The sequence below is a fragment of the Chiloscyllium plagiosum genome, chromosome 11 (genome assembly GCF_004010195.1).
Source record: "Chiloscyllium plagiosum isolate BGI_BamShark_2017 chromosome 11, ASM401019v2, whole genome shotgun sequence".
In the NCBI taxonomy this organism is placed as follows: domain Eukaryota; kingdom Metazoa; phylum Chordata; class Chondrichthyes; order Orectolobiformes; family Hemiscylliidae; genus Chiloscyllium; species Chiloscyllium plagiosum.
Window position 1 is genome coordinate 65,352,265 of NC_057720.1, and position 25,530 is coordinate 65,377,794.

General features: G+C 39.4%; 1 protein-coding gene and 1 long non-coding RNA gene across 3 annotated transcripts; both read right to left on the reverse strand.

The window, feature by feature from the left end:
- Positions 1-939: 939 nt before the first annotated feature.
- On the reverse strand, positions 940-12,272 carry LOC122554487 (E-selectin-like). Of its 2 annotated transcripts, XM_043699594.1 has the most exons (5): positions 12,194-12,272; positions 11,904-12,089; positions 6,911-7,030; positions 6,072-6,099; positions 940-2,023 (listed from the first exon to the last, which is right to left on the reverse strand). In XM_043699594.1, exons 2-5 carry the CDS (start codon positions 12,046-12,048, stop codon positions 1,990-1,992), a joined length of 327 nt encoding a protein of 108 aa, XP_043555529.1. In that variant the 5' UTR covers positions 12,049-12,089; positions 12,194-12,272; the 3' UTR covers positions 940-1,989. The 2 variants fall into 2 exon arrangements, with proteins under 2 accessions (XP_043555529.1, XP_043555528.1); XM_043699593.1 differs by lacking the exon at positions 12,194-12,272 and having other exon boundaries at positions 11,904-12,150.
- Positions 12,273-15,919: 3,647 nt separating this feature from the next.
- On the reverse strand, positions 15,920-25,530 carry LOC122554488. Its single transcript, XR_006313006.1, has 4 exons — positions 25,456-25,530; positions 24,111-24,183; positions 20,846-21,219; positions 15,920-16,041 (listed from the first exon to the last, which is right to left on the reverse strand). It is a non-coding gene; the product is annotated as an uncharacterized LOC122554488 (long non-coding RNA).

The following is a 25,530-nucleotide window of genomic DNA, read 5'->3' on the forward strand; positions in this document are numbered from 1 at the left end:
ATCCCTTACATCACTTTGCTGATGTTAAAGAATAGACTGACTGGGCAGTAATTGTCTGGGTTGCATTTGTTGTGGACCCTTTATTACATTAAATATACCTTAAAAATTCAAGTTGCAGTACAATACAAAGCTAAGCAGTGCAACAAACATTGTGGAGGCGTGTAAAAGACTCTAGGAGGTTATAAGCAAGTGAAGTAGTCACACACACAGGAAATTTGGCTCAGAAAAGTGTCGTAAGATACATTTTGATTGGACTAATGAGAAAATAATGCAATTTTAAAGGATGTGTAACATCAGAGCTACACGAATGTTTGAAACTGGTAGGAAACATTAATGTAGGAACCTGAGCTTTATAAATATAGGGCAGAAAATTGGTCTGCCCCTGTTTTTAGGTGTGCAAGTTACTGTGTATATAGCTGCATGAAAATTTAAAGGGCCTGTACAGTCTAAAAGCAATTGGTGGAGACATCAAGAAAAGCTTTTTCATTCATGAAGTAATTATGGGTATGGAAACAATATCAATAATAGTTTTCAAATGTTAAAAATCACACAACACCAGGTTATAGTTCAACAGGTTTAATTGGAAGCACGAGCTTTCGGAGCGTTGCTCCTTCATCAGGTGGTAGTGGAGGGCGCAATCCTAACACACAGAATTTATCGCAAAAATTTACAGTGTGATGTAACTGAAATTATACATTGAAAAATTGATTGTCTGCTAAGCCTTTCACCTGTTAGAATACCGTGATAGTTTCACTTCTTTCATGTGTAAATCACAAAAATGTTTTTTTTTAAAGTTGCATTCTCGGGTTAGCTGTTAACAATGGTGATAGCTAGACAATATGTTGAAGGTGTTAGCCCCCTGTATTCTCTGTCTATGCCATGATGTTTAGATTGATTCTAATCTAAAAAGTGAGATAACGGAGTTTGACATGAATTCATGCAGTTTTTGAGCTCAGAGTTCTACATGTATGTGTGCAGTTTTTGAGCAAAGTACAATGTAACCCTGCAGGTTTTCAAATGGAAATGGTATAAATACTTGAAGAGTAGAATTGTAGGGGTTTACAACAACAGCAATGGAAGAGAAGTATGTTGGACAACATAAACCATCAAAATATGCTGATTTTAGTTGTGCATAGTCTAATCTAGCAGCATTATTAAAATTAAAAATGCCAGGAATTACAAATGCAAACCAAATGAAAGGAATTTCAAATAGTTAAAGTATTCTGTATAACACCACTTACTTCTACGTTTTTCATATGATTCCCAGAAGTAAATATAGTTTTTTCACTGTTTACATTTTCTGTCTCTGTCCAAGCTACATTAACCTCCACTTAGATTTAACATTGAGTGATTGATCTACTTAGCAAGCTGTTCCTGCATGACTGGGTACTGTCTAACTGTTGTGTTTCAACATACATTATTTCTAACCTCAAGTAAACATCTGAGCCAAGCGGAAAAATATGGAATTGACTTCACTTGACATATTTGGCTGAAAAGAGTGAAATATTCTTTGTGACAAAGAGGTACACGAACAGGAATTCATGCATCTAAAGCACTTGAATATATTACAAACTTCTTTTTACAAAATGCAATTTCAAATTTAAAGGGAAACCAAACCTTGAATTTACAGATTTCATTGTTGATAGAATCTTCAGATCAGTGCTACTTTTGCAAATCCTTATAGGCTTCCTTGATTCTCAGGTGATATATTTTGTTTAAGATTTCAATCTTTGCAAGCAGAAATAAATCTTCCGGAGCAACCCACTCCATCTCCGTTGCACAGCATGCCAATTTCTGCATCATCATTCGAGTAAATCGAGTAAAAGAGACTGCTTCCTGGATTTGCTGCAGAATTGTGTCTTGCTTTTTAAAGAGTTGCTTCACTGCAAGTCAGACCATGTCAGTCTTTTATGTTGTTGAAAGTTACTAAATCCTCATTTTACCAATGTGAGCAATTGAATGCTAGTTGCAATTTAGAACACATCACGATTAAACTGGAGTTGTTTCCATTTTTTCATCATTTCTGTAAGAGGCAATAAAATATTTGAAGCTTTACTGTTGGTGTTGAGTATATGTGTTTAATAAGCAGAAATGTGCCTACATGTTCTAATTAAAGGGTTTCCGCATAGCATCATATTTATGAATGGTTTATTTCTCGCATGAGATAGATCATGGCCTTGAACATACTGCTTTCCTATCTAATTTTTATAATATATATACTGGAGGCCTTTGTTAGTGTCACTTCTTTTTATTGGATGCGAGCCATGTTTATTGCTCAGCCCTCATTGTGACGAGAAGGAAGCTGCTGCTTTGAACAAGTGCAGTCTGTGTAGCATGGGTAATGTCAGACTGGGAATTCCTGGATTTTGTGAAGGAATTGCAATATAATTCTGATTGGACAGTGTGTGATTTGATGATGATGTTCCCATGCATCTGTCACCTTAAAGTTTCTGGCTATTGAAGGCCAAATACCTTTAGAAGGTCTTGTCAAAGGAGTCTTGGTGAGTTGCTGCAATACATCTTGTAGATGGTTGGTACATACTGCAGCTACTGTGTGTCATTGGTGGAGGGGGAGAATGTTTAAGTTGGTAGAACAAATGGACTACTTTGTCCTACCTGAATCGTCTCAAGCCTCTTGAATGCTAAAAGTGTTAGCCTTATCATTAATATTTGCTTTGTTTGTATCAATAGAAATAAGATTACACGTTCTGTGGAGAATGGATGAAATAATTCGTCAAGTACATCAGACTTGATGTACAAGTACAAACTCTACAATGCAAACTTGCCACCAGGTTACATGAACATCAACTGGCCACCAAAAGACATGACTCACTATCACTAGTTTCTATACATACAGACAAAGAAGGACACCACTTTGACTAGGATAACTCATACATCCTAGGACAGGCGAAACAAAGACATCCACGAGAATTCTTAGAGGCATGACATTCGAACCAGAATTCCATCAATAAACACATTGATTTAGATCTTATCTGCCTTCCCTTGAAAAAAAAATAGAAATGACATCACCCACCTTAAGAAACCAATAACTATAAATAGAGAGGTGGGACATACCACTAACATTTCACTGGAGACTCTCACTGATGATGTTACCTAGTATGGTGATGAAATGTCTGAAAACAAACCTTCAAGCTCAGTGAGCTAACTTACATACTTATCATTAACCTGAGCTACAAATCTTCTCAAAAATCATTTTACAATGATGTCTACAACAAACAACTATGTCATTGTCAAGAGTAAAATTCTCTCTTCATAATAGTTCTGAAGTTCCTTTCCAAATTTCAAAATACATAAACTGTCCTTCTATGATAAGAGGTGTAGTATTAAAATAATCTGGAGATTTGCTTTCAAATTCCACGACGGCAGTTTATAAAGTTGAATCCATTCAATTAAATAAATCCAGAAGGAAGAACTAGTATCAGCAATGGTGGCCGTCAAACTATTGGGTCATTATAAACTCTACTTCACCAATATTGCTCTAAGGAAGGAACTGGTTTGGTCTATGTGTCACTTGAGTTGAATTCCAACATGTTTGCCTCTTAACTGCCTTCTCAAATGTCCTAGCAAGCAACTTAATTTTCACAAAGCCTTCTCAAGGACAGTCATCAATGGATTTTGCCAAGAATAAGTATTCACATACCATGAATAACTGAATATTAAAAAATATATACTCAGACTAAGTTGTATTAACAAATCAACAACACAGTCTGAAAGCACAATTGAAGGGGTAAAATCTTTTTGTGAGTATTTGCCATGAGCTGACATTAGTCATGTTTTTCCTAATTTCTTTCGACATAGTACAATGCATATCCCTCTAAATTACTAAGGACATTTCAATAATCTTTTTCATTTTACTTTTGAAAAATAAGTGGCTTAAGATTTATCATGTAAGTCTTCAGTGACGTGGAAACTAAGAGGGAAGAGGTGTGATTGAACAAATGCTCAACCTGTAGGAGGTGTGAGTTGTATCAGTCATAGAATGAGATTGAAGGAGCCAAGGAATTCCAAGGTTTTGATATCCTTGGAAAAATCAATGAAGTGGCAGACAGCTGGAGGTGTAAAAAAGACCAGTAGCACAATTTGGACACATTAGACTTGAGCTAGAATCTAATGTGGGTGAGAGCAAGTGACTCTATATGGTGGTTACTCAAGGAGTAAATAAGAGTGAAAGGGAAGATCAAAAAACAACAGTGCTTTGGGTCTAGTGACACTTGGTCAGAGTGGTTCTGAAGAAGGGTCCCTGGACTCGAACTATTGATTCTGCTTTCTCTCCATAGATGTTACCAGACCTGTTGGAGATTTTCTCCAGCAATTTCTGCTTTCGTTTCAGATTTTCAGCATCTGCAATTGCTTATTTTTTTCTTTCATGTAAGAAAATAATATAAAATTAAGTTTCAAAAGATGTTTGAATGCTGAATGAGCAGAAGATACGAAAGTTTGAATACACGTACAAACAGATTCAAGAACTGCTTCTTCCCCACTGTTATCAGACTTTTGAATGGACCTTGCAAATGTTAACGATAATCCCTCTCTCTTTGCACCTTCTCTGCGGCTTGCGTACTGCACTTTATTTTCCTAACCTGACACAATTTATATGGCATGATCTGCCTGTATAGCACGCAAAACAACACTTTTCACTGTATCTCAGTACATGTGACAACAATAAGAACAAAAGAAATAGGAGCAGGAGTAGGCCATCTGGCCCATTGAGCCTGGTCCACCATTCAATAAGATCATGGCAGATCTTTTTGTTGGCTCAGCTCTGCTTACTCACCCACTCATCATAACCTTTATTTCCTTTACTATTCAAAAATCTACCTGTCTTTGCCTTAAAAATGTTCAATGAGGTAGCTTCAGCTGCTTCACTGGGCAGGGAAAAACACAGATTCATAACCCTTTGGGTGAAGAAATTCCTCCTCAGTTCAGTGCTAAGTCTGCTCCCCCACTATTTTGAGGCCCTGCCCCCTAGTTCTAGTTTCACCTGCCAGTGGAAACAACCTCCCTGCTTCTATCTTATCTATTCCCTTCATAATTTTATATGTTTCTATAAGATCCCCCCTAACTCTTCTAAAGTCCAATGAGTATAGTCCCAGTCTCCTCATAAATCAACCCTCAACTCTGGAATCAGCCTAATGAATCTCCCTGCACCCCCCCCCCCAGTGGCAGTACACACTGTTATCAAGTAAAGAGACTAAAACCATACGCAGTATTCCAGATGTGGTCTCACCAGAACCCAATACAGCTGCAGCATAACCTTCCTATTTTTAAACTTCATCCCTCTAGGAATAAAGCAAATCAAATCAAATTAAACGGTGGCTAAAGCAAAGACGTCTGAACCTAAAGGAGAAACTTCCCATCCAGCTATAGTTTAGCTGATGTCCTAACAGTCGTGATTCGTAGAAGGCAAGCTAACTCTCACTTTAGAGACTTTAATGCAAAATGTATGCTATTCCTGTGTTGCAGTACCGAAGGAGTGATGCAATGTTATGATCAAGATGAGACTTTAAACCAAGAAAATATCTGCCCTCTAACATGGGATTCCATAGCATTCTGAAAAATAGCTAAAGGGTTGTGTTGTAGCCAACATTTATTGCTCAGTTGACATCAATAAATATTACTGTTAGTGGCACTGGCTGTGCTCCAAATGGCTGTTGTATTTATGACATTACAATAGTGACAATACTTCAGAAGTATTTACTTTGGTGTAAAATACATAAGGATGTCCTAATGTTGTTAAAGCTTCTTAATAATTGCAAGTCCTTTTCTTTCTTTTGAGAAACAATTTCCTTCATATTTACCCATTTCCTTTCAATATTCCAAATAATAAATGTAAATTATAAGGGATTAATTCACTTGCCTTTGTTACTGTGAAGGCAGCAGTGACTGGCTTTTCCTCTGGGAGAACACATGGGCATTTAGCCACCTACTGCCTTCTGGTTGTTCCTACTATGAATGGGTGAACACCAGAGACTCTGTGCACTCTGATAGACCAGAGAATGAGGTCTCTGCAGCTCAGATTTGTAAACCCTTGTAATGAGTTAAAGTATTACCTTGTGATTAAAAAATGTTCTTGTTTTGCTATAAAAGAAAATTGACAAGTCGGTTAATACATTTGCCATGGCCTTTTATAATTTACATAATCCCTTTATCTCCTCCCCACTATAGTGCCTTACTACATTTCTCTAGATTCTGCATTCACAGCTGCAAGCTGACCAGTTGCTCCTAGAAATTCGTTATTGCTGTTTTTGAGAAATCTAACTGGACATGCATTGGTATAGCACAGAGTGATGTTTAACATTTAGCTCATTGTTATACCCGTTGTTACTTGCCACAGAGTTCAATTCAGAAACCACCTTCAGGACAATAAGGAATGGCAATGGGTACCTCATTGTTCCAAAAATACTGTAGCACAATTTTGATGACAGTAGGAAGTTCACTCAGCATCTTAAGAAGTTGTTGCCCATCCTTCACTGCCATTAAGATAGAAAATCTCATTCTTTTTCTCATTTATTGTCAATAGGACCTTGTGGTGTAAAAGAAATCTGCTGTGTTTTCCCAGGTAGCAAATGTGACTACAGTTCTAAAGTAATTAGTTGCAGTACTTTAGAAGAACCTAGTGATGTGGTGGTCACAATATGAATCTAAGTTTGTTTGTTGGTTCCTTAGTTTCCTAATATCACTTGAACCACCAAGAGAAAGAGAAGGAAACAGCTTGAACCACCATCTTCATTTCCTCAAGCCTGACTATCTGACAGCATTTCTAGAAAAACATCAAGCTTCACAGGTCACTCTTAAACACAAAGTGATGGAAGGCCTGCAGAACATTGAAACAAGCAGAGCATCACAGAAGTCATGCAAAATAATAATAAAAATTATGACAAGATCTTACCCTTCCCATGATGGCGTATAATAGCACAAACTAGAAATGACAATAGAAGAAAAACTAATGATGGTCCAATAATTGCTCCTATAGATTTATGTAATTCCCACATCCTGTCTGAAGTATGAACTGCAGCAAAAGAAAGTTTAAAACCTAGAGGTTATGTTATAAGTGTAGGAAAGCAGTGTTATAGTAACAGCACTATTAATCCAATGTTGATGGACAGCAAGGCTTCGACACATTATTTCTGAGAAAATGGTGCTAACACTGGGATTTGGCCACAAAAGTTTAGCTGCTGTATCACTTCTTATCCCTTGAGAGAGGAGTAAAGCATCAGAACTGATATTATCTTCCTTTCACTGAGCTTATAAATAGACTGGAGATCTGTACCACTGATGCACTCATGGCTTACACAATTCCACTCATCAGGCTCTTATTTAATATGATTATGATTTTGGCTCCACAGTTCCAGTATGACTCATTTTAAGTGACTGAAATCCCAGTCATTTGGAAAACAGATGTATTAATATGTTAAGCTCCAGCTTTAACCAGGACCTTGATAATGCGCTGTGACCTCGAATCATCTGATTTCTAAATCCTTGACTAAATCCCAGCTTCCTCTCTTGAACTAATTTTCCATGTTGAGAGATTTTCACTGTAACAGAACCATAAGTCACTTTACTTTGTTCACTGATTGAGCCTCAAACTTTTTGCATGAAATCATCTCTGGATCTAATCAATGTCCTACAGCGTGACTAGGATGTGTCATCTGATTTGTTCAGTGTTGAGGTGTAGGAGGATGTGTCTGTGAGTGAGGTGCGTAAGTGGACCCAGAGGGCAGGGGCTTCAGTCTTTTCAATTATCCAGTGGGTTTGAGGTCCTTTCAGCTTGTCTGATTGAGAGTGAGGACGACAGGGTGGATGAGATAACTGTCCAGTACAGGAAGCCACTCAAAAGGGGAGAGTAAGAAAGAACATAGTGGTAGTAGTTGATGATATAGCAAAGGGTTTAACAATAATCTCTGCAGCAAAGAGATTGACTCTCGGTGACTGTGTTGCCTGCTCTGTGTCACAGTTCTGGACATTTGCTCAGGACTGGAGACAAAATGTGAGTGGGAGGAGGAGAGAATCCATTTGTCGTGATCCAGTTAGGGACCAATTGCATTGAGCGGACAACAAGGAGGTGATTGAAAAGCCATATAGTTGTACAAAACATGAAGATTAGACAATATAAAAGAAAACAAAGAATAAATTTTAAAATGAGGGAAAAATTAGAGTACAAGATAACGAGTCAATTTTTTATATTAACAGCATGTGGCTATTGACACATTTATTGTCCATCCTTAATTGTCCAGAGGGCAGTTAAGTGTTAACTGCATTGCTGTGAATACGGAGTCACGGGTAAGGATGGTAGTTTCATTCCATAAAAGACATTAAAGAACAAGTTGGGCTTCTTCCCCCAGCAATTGTTTCAGAGTCAACATGAGACACCTAAACTCGAGGTTCTTTTATTGAATTCAAATTCCACCATCTGCTGAGATTCAACTGAGATTCAAACCCAAGGCCTCCCAGAAGATTACCTCGGACCATTAATAATCTTGGGGGAATACCATTAGGCCATCACCTCTCCATATTAAAAGCAGACAGTAAGAGTTTTTATAATATTTAAAGAAGAAAAGAATTAACAAAATTGTTCTTCTAGAAAGTCAGACTAGAGAATTAATAATGGAAAATGAAGAAATGACAGGTGATTTAAACAGATATTTTGCACTAGTCTTCACTAAAAGGGATACAAGTATCATTCCAGAGGCAGCAATAAATCAGGAAATTGTTAAAAGAAGGATGTAAATGTGTTGGAGGTAGTCCAGAGAAGATTTATTAGACAAATCTTTGGAATGGGTAGATTGTTTTATAAAGAAAGATTGGAAGGAAGGCTTCTAACAGCTGAATGTAGAAGTGTAAAAGGCATCTTGATTGAAACCTGTAAGGCCCTGAGGGGCCTTGACAGAGTTAATATGGAAAGAATCTTTCTTGTCAGAGAATCTACAACTTAGGGTTGCTATTTAAAAATCAGACTATTTAAAACCGAGATAACACAAAACATTTTGTCCCAGAAAGTCATGAGTCTTTGGAACTCTTTTCCTGAAAATGTGGTGGAAACAGAGTCAATAGACAATAGACAATAAGTGCAGGAGTAGGCCATTCTGCCCTTCGAGCCTGCACCGCCATTCAACATGATCATGGCTGATCATTCCTAATCAGTATCCTCTTCCTGCCTTATCTCCATAACCCTTGATTCCACTATCTTTGAGAGCTCTATCCAACTCTTTCTTAAATGAATCCAGACACTGGGCCTCCACTGCCCTCTGAGGCAGAGCACCTCAAATTTGGAGACCAGAACTGCACACAGTACTCCAGGGTGTGGTCTCACCAGGGCCCTGTACAGCTGCAGAAGCACCTCTTTGCTTCTATACTCAATTCCTCTTGTTATGAAGGCCAGCATGCTATTAGCCTTCTTCACTACCTGCTGTAACTGCATGCTTGCCTCCATTGACTTGTGTACAAGAACACCCAGATCTCTCATTACTGCCCCTTTACCTAAATTGATTCCATTGAGGTAGTAATCTGCCTTCCTGTTCTTGCCACCAAAGTGGATAACCATACATTTATCCACATTAAACTGCATCTGCCATGTATCTGCCCACTCACCTAACTTGTCCAGGTCATCCTGTAATCTCCTAACATCCTCATCACATTTCACCCTGCCACCCAGCTTTGTATCATCAGCAAATTTGCTAATGTTATTGCTGATACTATCTTCCATATCATTAACATATATTGTAAAAAGCTGCGGTCCCAGCACAGATCCCTACGGTACCCCACTGGTCACTGCCTGCCATTCCGAAATGGAGCCGTTTATCACTACCCTTTGTTTCCTATCAGCCAACCAATTTTCAATCCAATCTAGTACTTTGCCCCCAATACGATGCGCCCTAATTTTACTCACTAACCTCCTGTGTGGGACTTTATGAAAAGCTTTCTGAACGTCTAGGTACACTACATCTACTGGATCTCCCTTGTCCATCTTCAGAGTTACATCCTCAAAAAATTCAAGAAGATTAGTCAAGCATGATTTCCCCTTCATAAATCCATGCTGACTCTGTCCTATCCTGTTACTACTATCCAGATGTGCCGTAATTTCATCCTTTATAATAGACTCCAGCATCTTTCCCATCACTGAGGTCAGACTAACTGGTCTATAATTTCCTGCTTTCTCTCTCCCACCTTTCTTAAAAAGTGGTATAACATTAGCCACCCTCCAATCCTCAGGAACCGACCCCGAATCTATCGAACTCTGGAAAATAATTTCAAGAGCCACCTCCTTCAGTATCCTGGGATGCAGACCATCAGGCCCCGAAGACTTATCAAGCTTCAGACCTAACAGTTTCTCCAACACCAAATCCTGGCAAATATAAATTCCCTTAAGTTCAGGTCCTTCAGCCACTGTTACCTCAGGGAGATTGTTTGTGTCTTCCCCAGTGAACACAGATTTGAAGTGCCCATTTAATTCCGCTGCCATTTCTTTGTTCCCGGTAATATATTCCCCCGTTTCTGTCTTCAAGGGCCCATCGTTAGTCCTAACCATTTTTTTGCCCTGCACATACTTAAAAAAGCTTTTACTATCCTCCTTTATATTATTGGCCAGTTTACCTTCGTACCTCATTGTTTCTCTGCTTATTTCCTTCTTAGTAATCCTCTGTTGCTCTTTAAAAGCTTCCCAGTCCTCAGTTTTCCCACTTATATTTGCTAGATTCTCCCAGTCTACCTGCATGTTAAAATCCCCCATAACAACTGTAGTAACATCTTTACGACAGTCCAATTTCAGCTCTTGATTCAACTTACATCCGACATCCAGACTACTGTTTGGGGGCCTGTAGATGACTCCCAAGAGGGTCTTTTTACCCTTAGTATTTCGCAGCTCTATCCATACTGACTCTACATCCCCTGACTCTAGGTGCCCCCGTGCAAGAGACTGAATATCCTCCCTTATCAACAAGGCCACCCCACCCCCTCTGCCCGTCAGTCTGTCCTCACGATAGCACGTGTAGTCTTGAATATTCATTTCCCAGGCCCTGTCCACTTGAAGCCATGTCTCAGTTATCCCCACAATATCCCCACAGTTATCCCCACAAGTCCTTGAATATTGTCAAAAGTTTAGTACATTCTTGTTAAACAAGGTGTTGAACAGCTGTCAGAAGTAGGGGGGCTGTGGATTTGAGGTCAAAATCATATCAGCGACAATCTAATCGATTGGTGGAGTGGGCTTGAGGGCCTACATCTCCTGATTTGCATTTTTATGTATATGTTCATAACAGTGTTAATAATGAGTACTCTAAGGTGCCTCCCCTTTGCTAGCCAAGATTTTGCTTTTGTTTAAACTTAGGAGAGCACCTCCTACTGTTTAAATGCACAATGTACCATCTACCACTAGTGCCACTTAAAATCATGTGGATTCAATAAAGAGTGAATGATCCATTCAAGCCAGGAACTGAAGAGGAAAGCCTATCTCTAGTTGCAAGTTGAAGAAAGATTCCATTCCCACATCATTAAGATTCTTTACCAAACAGATCCGATTCTATGGAAATGATTGTATCTGCTGACTCCAGTAGCCTTTATGGTTAATGACCCCACTTCCTGGAGTCCGGGGAGCAACTCCACCTTTGCAGACGGAGCATGCTTTCTAAGCATTATTCAGAAGCTCCACAATGGAACCTGATCTATAAGGATCAGATCTTTGAAATAAGATGGCTTGGAGTTGTAAATGAAATCTCTGATCTGATGGGAACAGTTCATCAGTCCTTATCCTGAACAAGCTGCGAGTCCACACCTTGCATTGAACCATAAAGTTTAGAGTTCAATGCAGATTTGCAAACATGAATTACAAACTAATATAAAACCATAGGTGACCTTTGTTCTGTATTATGGTTCAGTATTGTATGTACCTTCACACATGGGGTGTTCTGCAGTCCAGTTCCCAGAAGCTCCATACTCCAACTTATCAGATCCATAAAGATCAAACCCTTCAGTACAGCTAAAGTGGCATGTTGAGTTGTAATTGAATTCTCCAAAGGGATATGTGCAATTCATCAATTCTTGTTCAATAATCTGAAGATTTCTACACTGTATAACTAAAGAATATACGTCAGGTACATCTATATTAAATTAAGCTAGTCAGGTCAGACAATCATCCATCTATCATTATTTTTCCAGTATTGCTTTTCACTGATTGTACCTTACAGTTGGGTTCCTGCCCTGTCCATTGTCCAGAGGTTCCACACTGTAATCTGACTGCTCCATGAAGCTCAAACCCCTTATCACAGCTAAACTCACATGAAGAGCTGTAACTGACAAACTCAAAGGGATGCATGCAGTTCAAAAATCCATGCTCAGGAGTTCCAGACTTTCACATTTTACTGCTAAAATCAAATAATAAGAAATTTGATGTAAGTAAACAAATGCAAAAATAATGAAATTATATGATTGATTTTCTCAAACCTGCTTCTAAATGTTCTCTTTCTGTTAGTGGATCTTATTTGAGTGCATACCTTCACAGTGGGGGGTCATCGCTGTCCACATTCCTGTTGCATTACACTGGAGCCTCTGTGGGCCCCGCAGTGTAAATCCTGCAGCACAGTGGAAGTCACATGTCGAGTTGAAGCTGAAGTTTCCATTAGGATGGGTGCAGCTCATTGTCACTTGGTCAGGAACATTGAGGGTGGTACACTGTTCAACTGCACAGGGGGAATTGGAATAATTTCTGAATTATTATGTGGTTAACGATTATCATGATTACCTGCAGTTAAATGCTTCCCTGAGAAATTGGACGTATGTAACAAATTGGAGATCTGTTCTATTGCTAATCATAAAGAGAATAATTATTTTATATTTATTCATTTACTAATATTGTTTCACGGCATGGAGCCATCTTTGCCTGACTAGACGTCTTGCTGAATGTTAATTGAAGTGTCCACATTAGTGACAAGAACACAACATTGATTATCATGCTATGAGATGATAACGTAGCTCTGGCTAAGACTAAAACAAATTACTCACAACTTAAGTATGCTCTGAGTCTTTTCCACCACATAGACTGCCTACTTTCAATTCTGGATGGAGTCTTTTAATTTCTAATGAGAATGTGCCTGTTGTTCCAACCTTTTTAGTTTAAGTCCTTTACTTTTGGTTCTAGAGCACTCTTACCAAATTCACATTCTGGACCATGGAATCCTTCATTGGATTTACATTTGTAATTTCCAATAGTTTCCACACATTCTCCATGTCCACTGCATGAAGTAGGCTTGCATGCTCCTATTAAAGAAAGCAACACAAACCCAGAAACCTCTTTATGATCAGAAGAATATGAACAACGTCTTATACGCAGTTATTGGTGGAACGGTGAGAATTTAATTTTGCCTGCATTTCAGTGTAAATCTAATTAATTACCATTTCTTATGTAGGTGGTTATCAATTTTTTAGATTTAAAGAAGATGAATCTCGAAGGCAATAATTAGTTGAAGAAAAATTAATTCCTTCCAATTGTGCAAATATATTTTTAAAATTGTTTACATTTTAATGCAGTCATTCTCCCTTTATCTTATTAGAGTTTTGAAGAACACAGGAAGTTATTTTACAGTGTGCCATTAACATGCTCATACCAGAAGACATTAAATTTCCAAAGGTCACTTCCTAAATCAGTAACTCGTTAGAACTTGAAAAAAAAGGTTGAAATTATGAAAAGAAATTGAAGTGGCACTTGTGACCATAGTTTGATTAACACGCAATGGAAGTGGACACCGAATTTGGTTTGACTGAAGTAAACAATTCCATTCACGATCGCTGCATTTATTAATCTTGAAGTGGCAAATGATGCTTGTTGTCCAGGAACAAAATAAATGTTTTAAAATCTTTCAAAGCAGCTGAATCAGTGCATCCTGTTGTAAATTTAGGTTTTCCCAGAGTGGCAATCCTGGTAACAGAAGCAGAAAAGATGTGAAAAATCAATCGCTGTTTTAATTTAATCAAAAGCTCCAGAAATCACCCTCTCATTTTTATGTTTTTAATATTTCATTTATGATTTAGTATCTCTTTATTTCTCTGTCATCTCTCTCCATTCAGGCATCGTTCTAACAGTGCTGCGGTGTAGGTGATTGTGCAGTTTAGAAATATTTATGTAAAGGTATTATTTCTGAGACATCAAATCATAAGGCAAGAGACAGAAAGAAGAGGTAGCATGTTGCTTTTCAAACTGGAAACCTGTGACCGGCAGTGTTCCACAGGGATCGGTTCTGGATTCTCTTCTGTTTGTCATTTATATAAATGATTTGGATGAGAATATAGAAGACATGGTTAGAAAGTTTGCAGATGACTCCAAAATTGCTGGCATAGTAGACAGTGAAGGAGGTTTCCTAAGATTACAAAGGGATCTTGATCAAATGGGTCAATGGGCTGAAAATGACAGATGGAGTTCAGTTTGGTTGCAAGGTTTTGGTACAACAAATGGGGCAGGACTTATACAACTAAAGATAGGGCCTTGGGTGCTGTTATAGAAAAGAGGAACCTAGGAATTCAGGTACATAATTCCTCTCTGAAGTTTGTGTCGCATATAGACAGGGTGGTTTAAAAGGCATATAGCATGCTTTCCTTCATTGCTTTGAGTATAAGAGTTGGAAAGTCATGTTGAGGTTGTTCAGGACATTGGTGGGGGCTCTTCTGGAATGCTGTGTCCAGTTCTGGTCACCCAGTTATAGACAGGACATTATTAAGCTGGAGAGGCTTCAGAAGAGATTTACCAAGAAGTTGCCAGGTATGGAAGGTTGAGTTATTAAGAAAGGGTGGATAGGCTAGGATTTTATTCACTGGAATGCAGGAGATTGAGAGGTGGCATTATAGAGGTTCATAAAATCATGATTGGTATGGATAGAGTAAATGGTAGGTGTCTTTTCCCTAGGATGGGGACATATTTTATTAAGGTGAGAGGAGAGAGGTTTAAAAAAGACATAAGGGGCAAATTGTTTACACAGAGGGTGGAAGTTGCAGGCACAGTTTAAAAGACACTTAGTCTGTACATGAATAGGAACAGGGAGGTGGGACTAGTTTAGTTGGGACATATGTTAGGCATAGGCTGGTTGGACCAAAGGATCTATTTCCAAGCTGTATCACACTATGATTCTACAACTCCAAGTTAAACTCCACAGTGGCTCAGTAGTTAGCACTGCTGCCTTGCAGTGCCAGGGATCTGCGTTCGATTCCAGCCTCGGGCGACTGTCTATGTGGAGTTTGCACGTTCTTCCTGTATCTGTGTGGGTTTCCTCTTACAGTCAAGATGTGCAGGTTAGGTGAATTGGCCTTGCTAAATTGCCCAGGGATGTGGAGGTGCATTAATCAGGGGAACTGTAGAGTAATAGGGTAGGGAATGGGTCTGGATGGGTTACTCTTCAGAGGGTTGCTGTGGACTAGTTGGGCCAAATGGCCTGTTTCCACACTGTAGGGATTGTATGATTTGCACATAACAGATGAAGGAACTGGCACCATAGAGCCAGGTTTGGCAGGATGAGCTAGTTTTCAGAGGGTGTATTTTTCACAATCAATCGATACCTGGTTTAAGGTGTTGTTGCTAAATCTCATCATTCTATTAAACGCACATGCCATGAACTCCCTACTGAAATGAGAACACCAAGTGATTAACAAGAGCTTCTGCTACAAATTATGAGTTGTGCAAATTGAAGGACATCATGGGCAGATTTTCTTTCTTCTGTACTAGTTTTTATTCGATCCCCAGTGACAGAGGACAGAGGAAATTCAGGTAAGATGGAATACTGACCCATAAAGCACTCTTGCCTTTATTTTCCATTAATGACAGCAATGTGGTTAGCTCTTCTATAGGTCCATGCTGCTTCATTCCATATACTTTTCTAATCTGTTCCCTGCATTCCAATGATCCAATACACAGAAACAGACTCTGCTTGTTACTGACCTCTGCAAAAGCTGCTGACAAAGATGAGTGGGATCCAGAAGGTAGATTTGCTAATTTCTAATATCAATTCCAGTTTAACACTCCCCAGAGGGATCAGTTGCTTCTAGCTAAGGAAAGACAGTAGGTCTGCTTATCAATCAGTTGTCACAGACAGCAAAACAGATAACAAAAAAAAAACTGGCATGTAAATCACCTTTAAATCATTATGTAAGATTCAAAAATAATTGGCATATAAATGTGGACTTAAAGGAGAATGTAAATAACAGAGCAAACTTTCAAAAAACTTTAGTTTTGAATGATTGTTACTGCACACATTTAAAGTTAGTTTTTATAGACCAGAGCAGCTATGCAGAAATATTTATGACTTAGTACATCATTAAAATGTAGTTACTCGTGAATGAAGCAGGTTTTGCATTTTCACTCATTTGTTTGGTGAGAATAGTGTGCACATAGTTGAAATTAGCTAGTGATTCTTTTATGAAGATTCCATCTATGAAGACTACAACATTGTAAGCTGTGGAAGAGCAGAGAGAAAGTGAAGACTGTTGATACTGGAGATCAGAGTCAAAAGGTGTGACATTAGAATAGCCCAGCAGGTCAGGCAGCATCTGAGGAACAGCAGAATTGACATTTCGGGCATAAGCCCTTCATCCTGATATACGACTGCAACACAGGTGTGCTTTAACTAAGAAGTGGGGGGAGGCGAACAATTTGGGAATTTAAGAAGGAAGTTAAAGGGAAACTGAGAATAAGAGAAGTTAAGAAAGACAATAGAATCAATGGAGCAGAAAACTCAAGAAGGGATCATACAGTATGGTCGAGTGAAATAGGGATTGATAGGAAGGGTGAGGGGAGTAGTTAAAAATATTATATATGAATTCACAAAGCATAAGAAATAAGGTGGATGAGCTTGAGGCTCAGTTGGAAATTGGCAGGTATGATGTTATGGGGATAACTGAGGCATGGCTTTAAGTGGACAGGGCCTGGGAAATTAATATTCAAGGCTATACGTGCCATCGAAAGGACAGACTGATGGGCAGAACGGGTGGGGTAGCCCTGTTGGTGAGGAATGATATTCAGTCCCTTGCGAGGGGAGGACATAGAACCAGGAGATGTAGAGTCAGTATGGATAGAGCTGAGAAATTCTAAGGGTAGAAAGACCCTAATGGGAGTTATCTAAAGGCTCCCAAACAGTAGTCTGGATTTAGGGTGTAAGTTGAATAAAGAGTTGAAATTGGCCTGTCACAAAGGTATTACTACAGTTGTCATGGGCGATTTCAACTTGCAGGTAGACTGGGAGAATCAGGATGGTACTGGACTCCAAGAAAGGGAGGTTGTGGCGTGCCTCCAAGATGGATTCTTAGAACAACTGGTATTGGAGCCGACCAGGGAGAAGGCAATTCAGAATCAGATTTGATCAGGGACCTCAAAGTAAAGGAGCCATTAGGAGATAGTGACCATAATATGATAAGTTTTAATCTGCAATTTGAGAGGGAAAAGGGAGAATCGGAAGTGTCAGTATTGCAGTTGAACAAAGGAAACTATGGAGCTATGAGAGAGGAGCTGGCCAGAGTTCAATGGTTCAATACCCTAGCAGGGATGGTAGTGGAACAACAATGGCAGGTGTTTCTGGATATAATGCTGAAGGTGCAGGATCAGTTTATTCCAAAGAGGAAGAAAGATCCTAAGGGGAGGCAGGGATGGTCGTGGCTGATGAGGAATGTTAAGGACTGTATAAAGATAAAAGAGAAGAAGTATAAGATAACAAAGATGAGCGGGAAGCTGGAGGACTGGGAAACATTTAAAGAGCAACAGAGGATAACTAAAAAGGCAATACGCGGAGAAAACACGATGTATGAAGGCAAAAATATAAAGGAGGATAGTAAAAGCATTTTAGGTATGTGAAAAGAAAATAAACGGTTAAGATTAAAATTAGGCCCTTGAAGACAGAAACGGGTGAATTTATTATGGGGAACAAGGAAATGGCAGAAAGGTTGAATAGGTACTTTGGATCTGTCTTCACTGGGGAAGACACAAGCAATCTCCCAGATGGCTGAAGGACGCAGAGTAATGGATGAACTGAAGGGAATTTATATTAGGCAGGAAATGGTGTTGGAGAGACTGTTAGGTCTGAAGGCTGATAAGTCCCTGGGACCTGATGGTCTACATCCCAGGGTACTGAAGGAGGTGGCTCTAGAAATCGTGGATGCGTCGGTGACCATTTTCCAATGTTCTATAGATTCAGGATCAGGTCCTATGGATTGGAGGGTGGCTAATGTTGTCCCACATTTCAAGAAGGGAGGAAGAGAGAAGACAGGGAATTATAGACCAGTTAGCCTGATGTCAGTGATGGGAAAGATTAGGTTAGATTTCCTACAGTGTGAAAACAGGCCCTTTGGTCCAACCAGTCCACACTGACCCTCCGAAGAGTAACCCACCCAGACCCATTTCACTCTGACTAATGTACCTCACACTATGGGCAATTTAGTATGGCCAATTCACCTGACCTGCACATCTTTGGTCTGTGGGAGAAACCAGAGCACCTGGAGGAAACCCATGCAGACACAGAGAGAATGTGCAAACTCCACATAGACAGGCGCCCGATGCTGGAATCGAACCTGGGACCCTAGTGCTGTGAGGCAGCAGTGCTAACCACTGAGCCACCATGCCGCCTGCGATGCTGGAATATAAAAGATGAAATTACAACTCATTTGGATAGCAGTAACAGGATAGGTCAGAGTCAGCGTGGATTTATGAAGGTGAAATCGTGCTTGACTGATCTTCTGGAATTTTTTGAGGATGTAACTTTGAAGATGGACAAGGGAGAGCCAGTGCATGTAGTGTACCTGGGCTTTCAGAAAACCTTTGATAACATCCTACATAGGAGATTAGTGAGCAAAATTAGGGCCCATGGAATTGGGGGCGAAATATTGACTTCGATTGAAAATTGGCTGGCTGACAGGAAGCAAAGAGAAGTGATAAACTGGTCCCTTTCAGAATGGCAGGCAATGACTAATGGGGTACCACAAAGTTCAGTGCTGGGCCTGCAGTGGTTTACAATAAATGTTAATGATATAGATGATGGTATTAAAAGTAATATTAGCAAATTTGCTGATGACACAAAGCTGGGTGGCAGGGTCAAATGTTAGGAGGATGTTATGAGAATACAGGGTGACTTGGACAGGCTTGGTGAGTGGACGGATGCATGGCAGATGCAGTTTAATGTGGATAAACGTATGGTTATCCACTTTGGTGGCAAGAACAGGAAGGCAAATTACTACCTCAATGGAGTCAAGTTAGATAAAGGGGAAGTACAAAGAGATCTGGGTGTTCTTGTACATCAGTCAATGAAAGCAAGCATGCAGGTACAGCAGGCAGTGAAGAAAGCTAATGGCATGCTGGCCTTCATAACAAGAGAAATTGAGTATAGGAGCAAAGAGGTTCTTCTGCAACTGTACAGGGCCCTGGTGAGACCGCACCTGGGGTGTTGTGTGCAGTTTTGGTCTCCAAATTTGAGGAGGACATTCTGGCTATTGAGAGAGTACAGTGTAGGTTCACGAGGTCAATTCCCGGAATGGCGAGACTATCATATGTTGAAAGATTGGAGCAACTGGGCTTGTATACACTTGAGGTTAGAAGGATGAGAGAGGATCAGATTGAGACATGTAAGATTATTAAAGGATTGGACACTCTGGTGGCAGGAAGCATGTTTCCGCTGATGGATGAGTCCAGAACCAAAGGACACAGTTTAAAAATAAGGTGTAGGCTATTTAGAACAGAGTTGAGGAGAAACCTCTTCACCCAGAGAGTGGTGGGTGTATGGAATGCTCTCCCCAGAGGGCAGTGGAGGCCAAGTCTCTGGATACTTTCAAGAAAGAGATGGATAGAGCTCTTAAAGATAGTGGAACCAAGCGTTATGGGGATAAGGCAGGAACAGGATACTGACTGTGGATGATCAGCCATGATCATATTGAATGGTGGTGCAGGCTCGAAGGGCTGAATGGCCTACTCCTGCAGCTATTGTCTACTGTGTATTGTTTTTCCCATGTCGCATGCTTTGACTGTGGAAGAGCAGAAGATCACTGACAACGGCTTCCAGATTTCCACATTTCTGATCCCAGTTACTGCTGTCAGTTTTACTCAGCACTCATAGTGAGGCTGACAGCCTTGCTGTTACTACTGCTGCAGATTCTGGTTCATTATTTATTTAAACAGACATTAGTAAGCAGCAAAATTGGCAATGCGATATTTTAGTCTTTTAAAATTATGAAACCTATTTCAATGGAAGATTTTGCATTAGGACCAAAATCTGTAGCTGACACTGAAACCTAAAAGAGGTGAGTTAAGATGGGAAGTGGTCATCATGTTACAACAAACTGATGCAGGAAATTATTGCAGGAAGGAGAATGAGGTGTGAGGGCAGAAGTTGCGGGGATTTGAAGCTGGTGTTTCACACCATTATAGACAAAGGAAGAAAAGCAAAAAAAACCCAATCAGTGCTATAGTGCCTGTCTGACTCATCGTTTCTTATTGATAAATGTTGCAATGTGACCCAGGTATCTCTGGTGCACACCTGCAACCACTGAATGTTCACAATGAAGTGAGGCAATGCAGTTGCTGTTTGAGTGAAGTTCTCCAGCTAAATAAAGCGGTGAGTTAGAATGTGGCATGTGCCTTCTTTACACCACAGTCATAAAGCTTCGTGAGAAAAGGAATGTTCTAAATAGCTTTGACTTTATCATTATTGGCAAATCAAACTGGGTCAGAGACAGAGAACTTTGAAGACTAAAGTTGAAAATGAATTGCCTATCAGACAACAGAGTAGGAACTCCTTCACATCTCCCTAATTTTTAGAGTGAATTCAATATTGACATCAGCAGGCTCTGATGAATGCATAAGGTTTGATCTTACCTAAATAACATAATGCACGCTTCATTTTTTTACAGGGATCGTTATTCCACCTTCCTGCATCTGTCGTTCTCTTTACATAAATTTCTACACAATCTTCAGCACCAGGAGTTGGTTCACCTGCAGCCCAGTTTTCTGCCTCTTCATCCAATGTTTTGTTAGTTCCAACCCAGGTCCAAACATTATTAATCTTTCTTATTCCAATCCAGTTGGGTTCCTTGGTATCACTGTATTCAGATGGTCACTTTCTTCGTGGTTCTGAATTGCAACGAGGTCAGTGAAGAAATGTTGGCAGTAGTTTCCGGCATCGGGCCATGTCATATCTGTTATTGAATAACTGTAGTTGCAGCTCTGAACCCCTTCCCAAGCTGCTAGTTCTGGGAAGACAATAGACTTTCTTGTAACGGCTGAATGGCGTGCTCAAACAGAACGTTATGAATTTGCCTCTAAATCTACATAGTCACTGTTACTCACTAATGCTGTTCATTGAAATTCTCAACAAGAATCGTAGAGTACCCATCTCGTGGGAAATTGGGAGAGAATGGGTTGGCTGGACCAGTCCATGTCTCAATGGTTCATCTCCTGCTGAAGCAGCCTTAAGTGTAACTACCAGAAGTCTAAAGACCATAAGTTCTCTCCAATGCAGTGGAAAGAAAGAAGATTTATGCAAGAACCATAAATAATGTTAGAAGTGTGGTTAATGGGTGTTAATTATATGAGAAAAGTTTTCAGATTAAATTTGAAATCCAATCATTAAACAGACTGGATACAAAAGTGGGGCAATAGTGGCCTTGATTTTCGGACAGATGGTATTTTAATGTCAAAATAATCCTGTTATCCAGGTTGCTGTAATAAAATACAGTTAATTAGAAAATTTCAGCTCATGTTCCAATTATCCCAACATTAACATTCTGGGGGTTACCATTGACTAGAAACTGAACTGGATAAGTCATATAAATACTTTGGCTTTGACAGCAGGTCAGAGGCTGGGAAATTTGGAGTGAATAACCCATCTTATGTCTCCCCAATTCTTGTCCACCATCGACAAGGCACAAATCAGGAATGTAATAGAATACTCTCCACTTACCTTGATGGGTGCAGCTCCAGTAATGCTTGAGAAACTTGACACCAGCCAGTATATTGCAAATTATTTGCACCCTGTACACCACCATTCACTCACTTCAACAATGATACACAGTGGCAGAGTGTGTCTAAAAGATGCACAGCTCATTTAGGATCATTCAACAGTATCTTCCAAAACTTTGGTCTATATTCCATAGAAGGACAAGAGCAGTAAATCCATGGACACATTGACCATCTTTACTTGGAAGTTTATCGTTATGATAAAGGTGTTTTATTAATGCCAAATATTAATAAATGCCTTTTAATCATTTCTTTTTCCAAGTGATCAGCCTTCTTCAAAGTGGTTAGCACTGCTGCCTCACAGCGCCAGGGACCCGGGTTCAATTCCTGTCTCGGGCAACTGTCTGTGTGGAGTTTACACATTCTCCCCATGTCTGCGTGGGTTTCCTCCGGGTGCTCCGGTTTCCTCCCACAGTCCAAAAAGATGTGCAGTTAGGTGAATTGGCCATGCTAAATTGCCCGTTATGTTAGGTGCATTAGTCAGGGGTAAATGTAGGGGAATGGGTCTAGGCGGGTTGCTCTTCGGAGGGTCGGTGTGGACTTGTTGGGCCGAAGGGCCTGTTTCCACATTATAGGGAATCTAATCTAATCTAAATGATTAAGGAGCACAGAAGCTATCCCCAACCACAAATCATCATGAAATTAAACTTTAATTCATTGCTCATGGGATCACGCACCAAGTTAGTCAGACATGTTCACTTTGGAAATCAACAGGATATAATAAGGCAGGAGGCAGGATCACACATCAATTCCTCAGCCTTTGCAAGTTCTGACCTGACAGGATTTGATTGTTTCATTGCTGAGATAAGTCTTCTATTTCAGATTTATTAATTTAATTCTCACCAGTTACTAGAGTTTGAATCCATCTCCCCAGACCATTAGGCTGAGATTTTGGATTAGTCCAGTGATATTACCAGCCACCATTTCTCTAAGTCTCCCTCTTTGTGTGGGAGGATATACCAGGATTTTAGAAAGGTCCTCAGTGCAACACTTAATCCAATACCAGAAGATCGGCCCACTATTTTCTCTGCTGTAATAGTAAGCTCTTCATAAACCAGTCTATCATTGCCTAGTACTATAACCGACAGTCTTGCTATTGGCACTGACAATTGCTTTAAATGTATACTGTCATTTTGACTCTGGTTATTGAAATTCAAAATTATTAAACTCTGCAATATTGTAAAAACTAATGCACACAAAATATCACTTTCAGGAAAAGATGAATAAGCTGAATTTAGTATCTTTAGACATATAAATTACTTCCAATCCAAGTTTATGATTCCTCATATTCTATTTATTGTTAATCTCACTTCACGTTTCACCGTAATTGCCAGTCACTCTAACAAACGGAAGGCTCTCTCTTCATTCGTACAAACAACAAGCATGAAGCTCCCTCTTTTCTGGATGACCAACAATATCACAAAGACAGAATTCTTCACCACGTCCACAGACACAACTCCCCTCTTACAAATAGATTTCCAAGGGACTGGAAAACAGATGGCTATCTGATTAGAATGACTGAGAAAGCAATCTCAGTGCAACAGTGCATGCTGCCAACCACCAAGAAACTCATTGCTGTCGTTTGCTTCCCCGGCTCTCAAAGTGACCATTAAGGGAAGATTTTTAAAAAACATTCTGAGTATAATCTTCACCTTTTCTCCTTGCTGACAGTCACTCAGCTACTTCTGCTCCTCAGATGCTACCTGACTGGCTATGCTTTTCCAGCACCAAACTCTTTGACTCTGATCTCTAGCATCTGCAGTCTGCACTTTCTCCTAGTCACTCAGCTACTGACAGCACTTGCACACAAATTTTTTTTATGGGACAAGATGGGGTACATGTGATTTTTGCATGAGGGGTGGCAAATGCTCTCCTTGTAGTTTTATTTATTCTGTTAGCTGGACTAATGTGACTTAAAATGGTGACCATGTTTCCTGCACTCCCCTCTGAACTTTGTAGCTGCCTGTTGGCATTCTTTAATCTTCCTACAATGTTCTCTCCAGTGGTTCAGCAATAAACGAAAATGATATTAAAATGAATTGCATAGTTTTCCTGACACAACTGAAAAGGATTTACAAATAAATTATGTCACTATTATCATAAAAACATAAGAGAAGAAACTTACCACAGATGGCAACTAAAAGCCAAAAACAAGACTGACAGTGCTTATGCCTATGATGGATTTCCATACAAAATGCCTGTGGAATAGAAACATGTCATTATATTCTTATCCTGTGAAAATTAAGTTAGAATACAAAATGAAAAAAAAACTTCCTCCATGTGTACTTGAAAGAAAAACCTAATTTCACTAATGTTAGAACCTGATTCCTGGTGTAAAATTTTCACATTTATCACAGGCCTTCATATCATATTACAAAAATGATCAACATTTTACCGGGAACAGAAAGCTGTTTTTCTTTTAAGAAAAGCCTGCAGTTAAAAAGAAGAAAAAGTAGTTAAGGTGATACTTGTGGATGTAAGATACACTGATTCTTAGTGCTTTTGCTGAGGTATTAACTAATTTAATTTGAATGAACTAACACTCACACTGCAATAATGGAGCAAGGAACATCAAACACATAATCTTGCAACTGTTAATAAGGTCAACAACATTTTCAAGGCAATTAAGTGAATAAAATTACAAGGGGATGATGCAACAATGAAAACCCTGGAAGATTGTTCCATCTGATTCCAGTGCTTTTCCTGCTATCAAGTATCATTGGGTTATTGTATCAAACAGATTGCAGCTACTGCAGAAAACAAAAGCATCATCTCTCTAATTTTACTCAAGTGAAATGCACTCCTTATCAAAGTCCATGTAATATACATACTATCTGATACTCAGTGTCAGCAGTGGCTCAGTTGGTAGCAGTCTTGCTTCTAAGTCACAAGGTTCTAGGTTCATTGTTCGGGCTTGAACAGGGAATCAATATTGATATTTCATAGTACCTGGGAAGCACTGCATTGTCAGAGATGATTTGGATGATGTCAGAGATGCAGTCTTTCAGATAAGATGTCAAACTGAGGCTCCATATGCCTTTTACAGATGAATGTCCCATGGTACAACTTCAAAGAAGATTAGGGCCATTATCCCTGACATCCTGGCTGGTATTTATCCCTCAATCAACATTATCATGTTGCTGTTTGGAAGAGCTTGCTGTATGCAAATTGTATGCTGTAATTTCTATATTACTTCAAAAATACCTAAAGTGTTTTGAGACATCTAGAAGTTTAAATAATGCCGTATAAATGCAGGACATAATTTAAGGCAATAATCACATTTCATCATGAAAGCTGAAATAAAAATTCAGATCATATTTGCACATGTTGCTCTACTTTTCTTGACCATTTTATGCATTATTTATTTTATATTTCATATATACAAAAACTCAAGTTTTAAAATATTTCATAGTAATGCTTTTTTGCACTATGAATCAACAGAATTCATTCCAAAAACAAGTGCATCCTACCATTTTTGATTTTTTGGTGCAGAGTCCTGTCTTCACTTCTCCAAGTCTTCTGGTGGTAAAGAAATTGGAGATTTC

What these genes read in the sequence shown, in the direction of transcription:
- LOC122554487 (XM_043699594.1), bottom strand. Translation starts at nt 12,048, where the DNA reads ATGAATTGCACATATCCCTTTGGAGAATTCAATTACAACTCAACATGC. An exon ending in TATACGCCATCATGGGAAGG is followed by an intron (nt 6,100 to 6,910) that starts GTAAGATCTTGT and finishes TTTCTTTTATAG; the next exon opens with CAAAACAAGAACATTTTTTA. An exon ending in GAACATTTTTTAATCACAAG is followed by an intron (nt 2,024 to 6,071) that starts GTAATACTTTAA and finishes TGCCTCTTACAG; the next exon opens with AAATGATGAAAAAATGGAAA.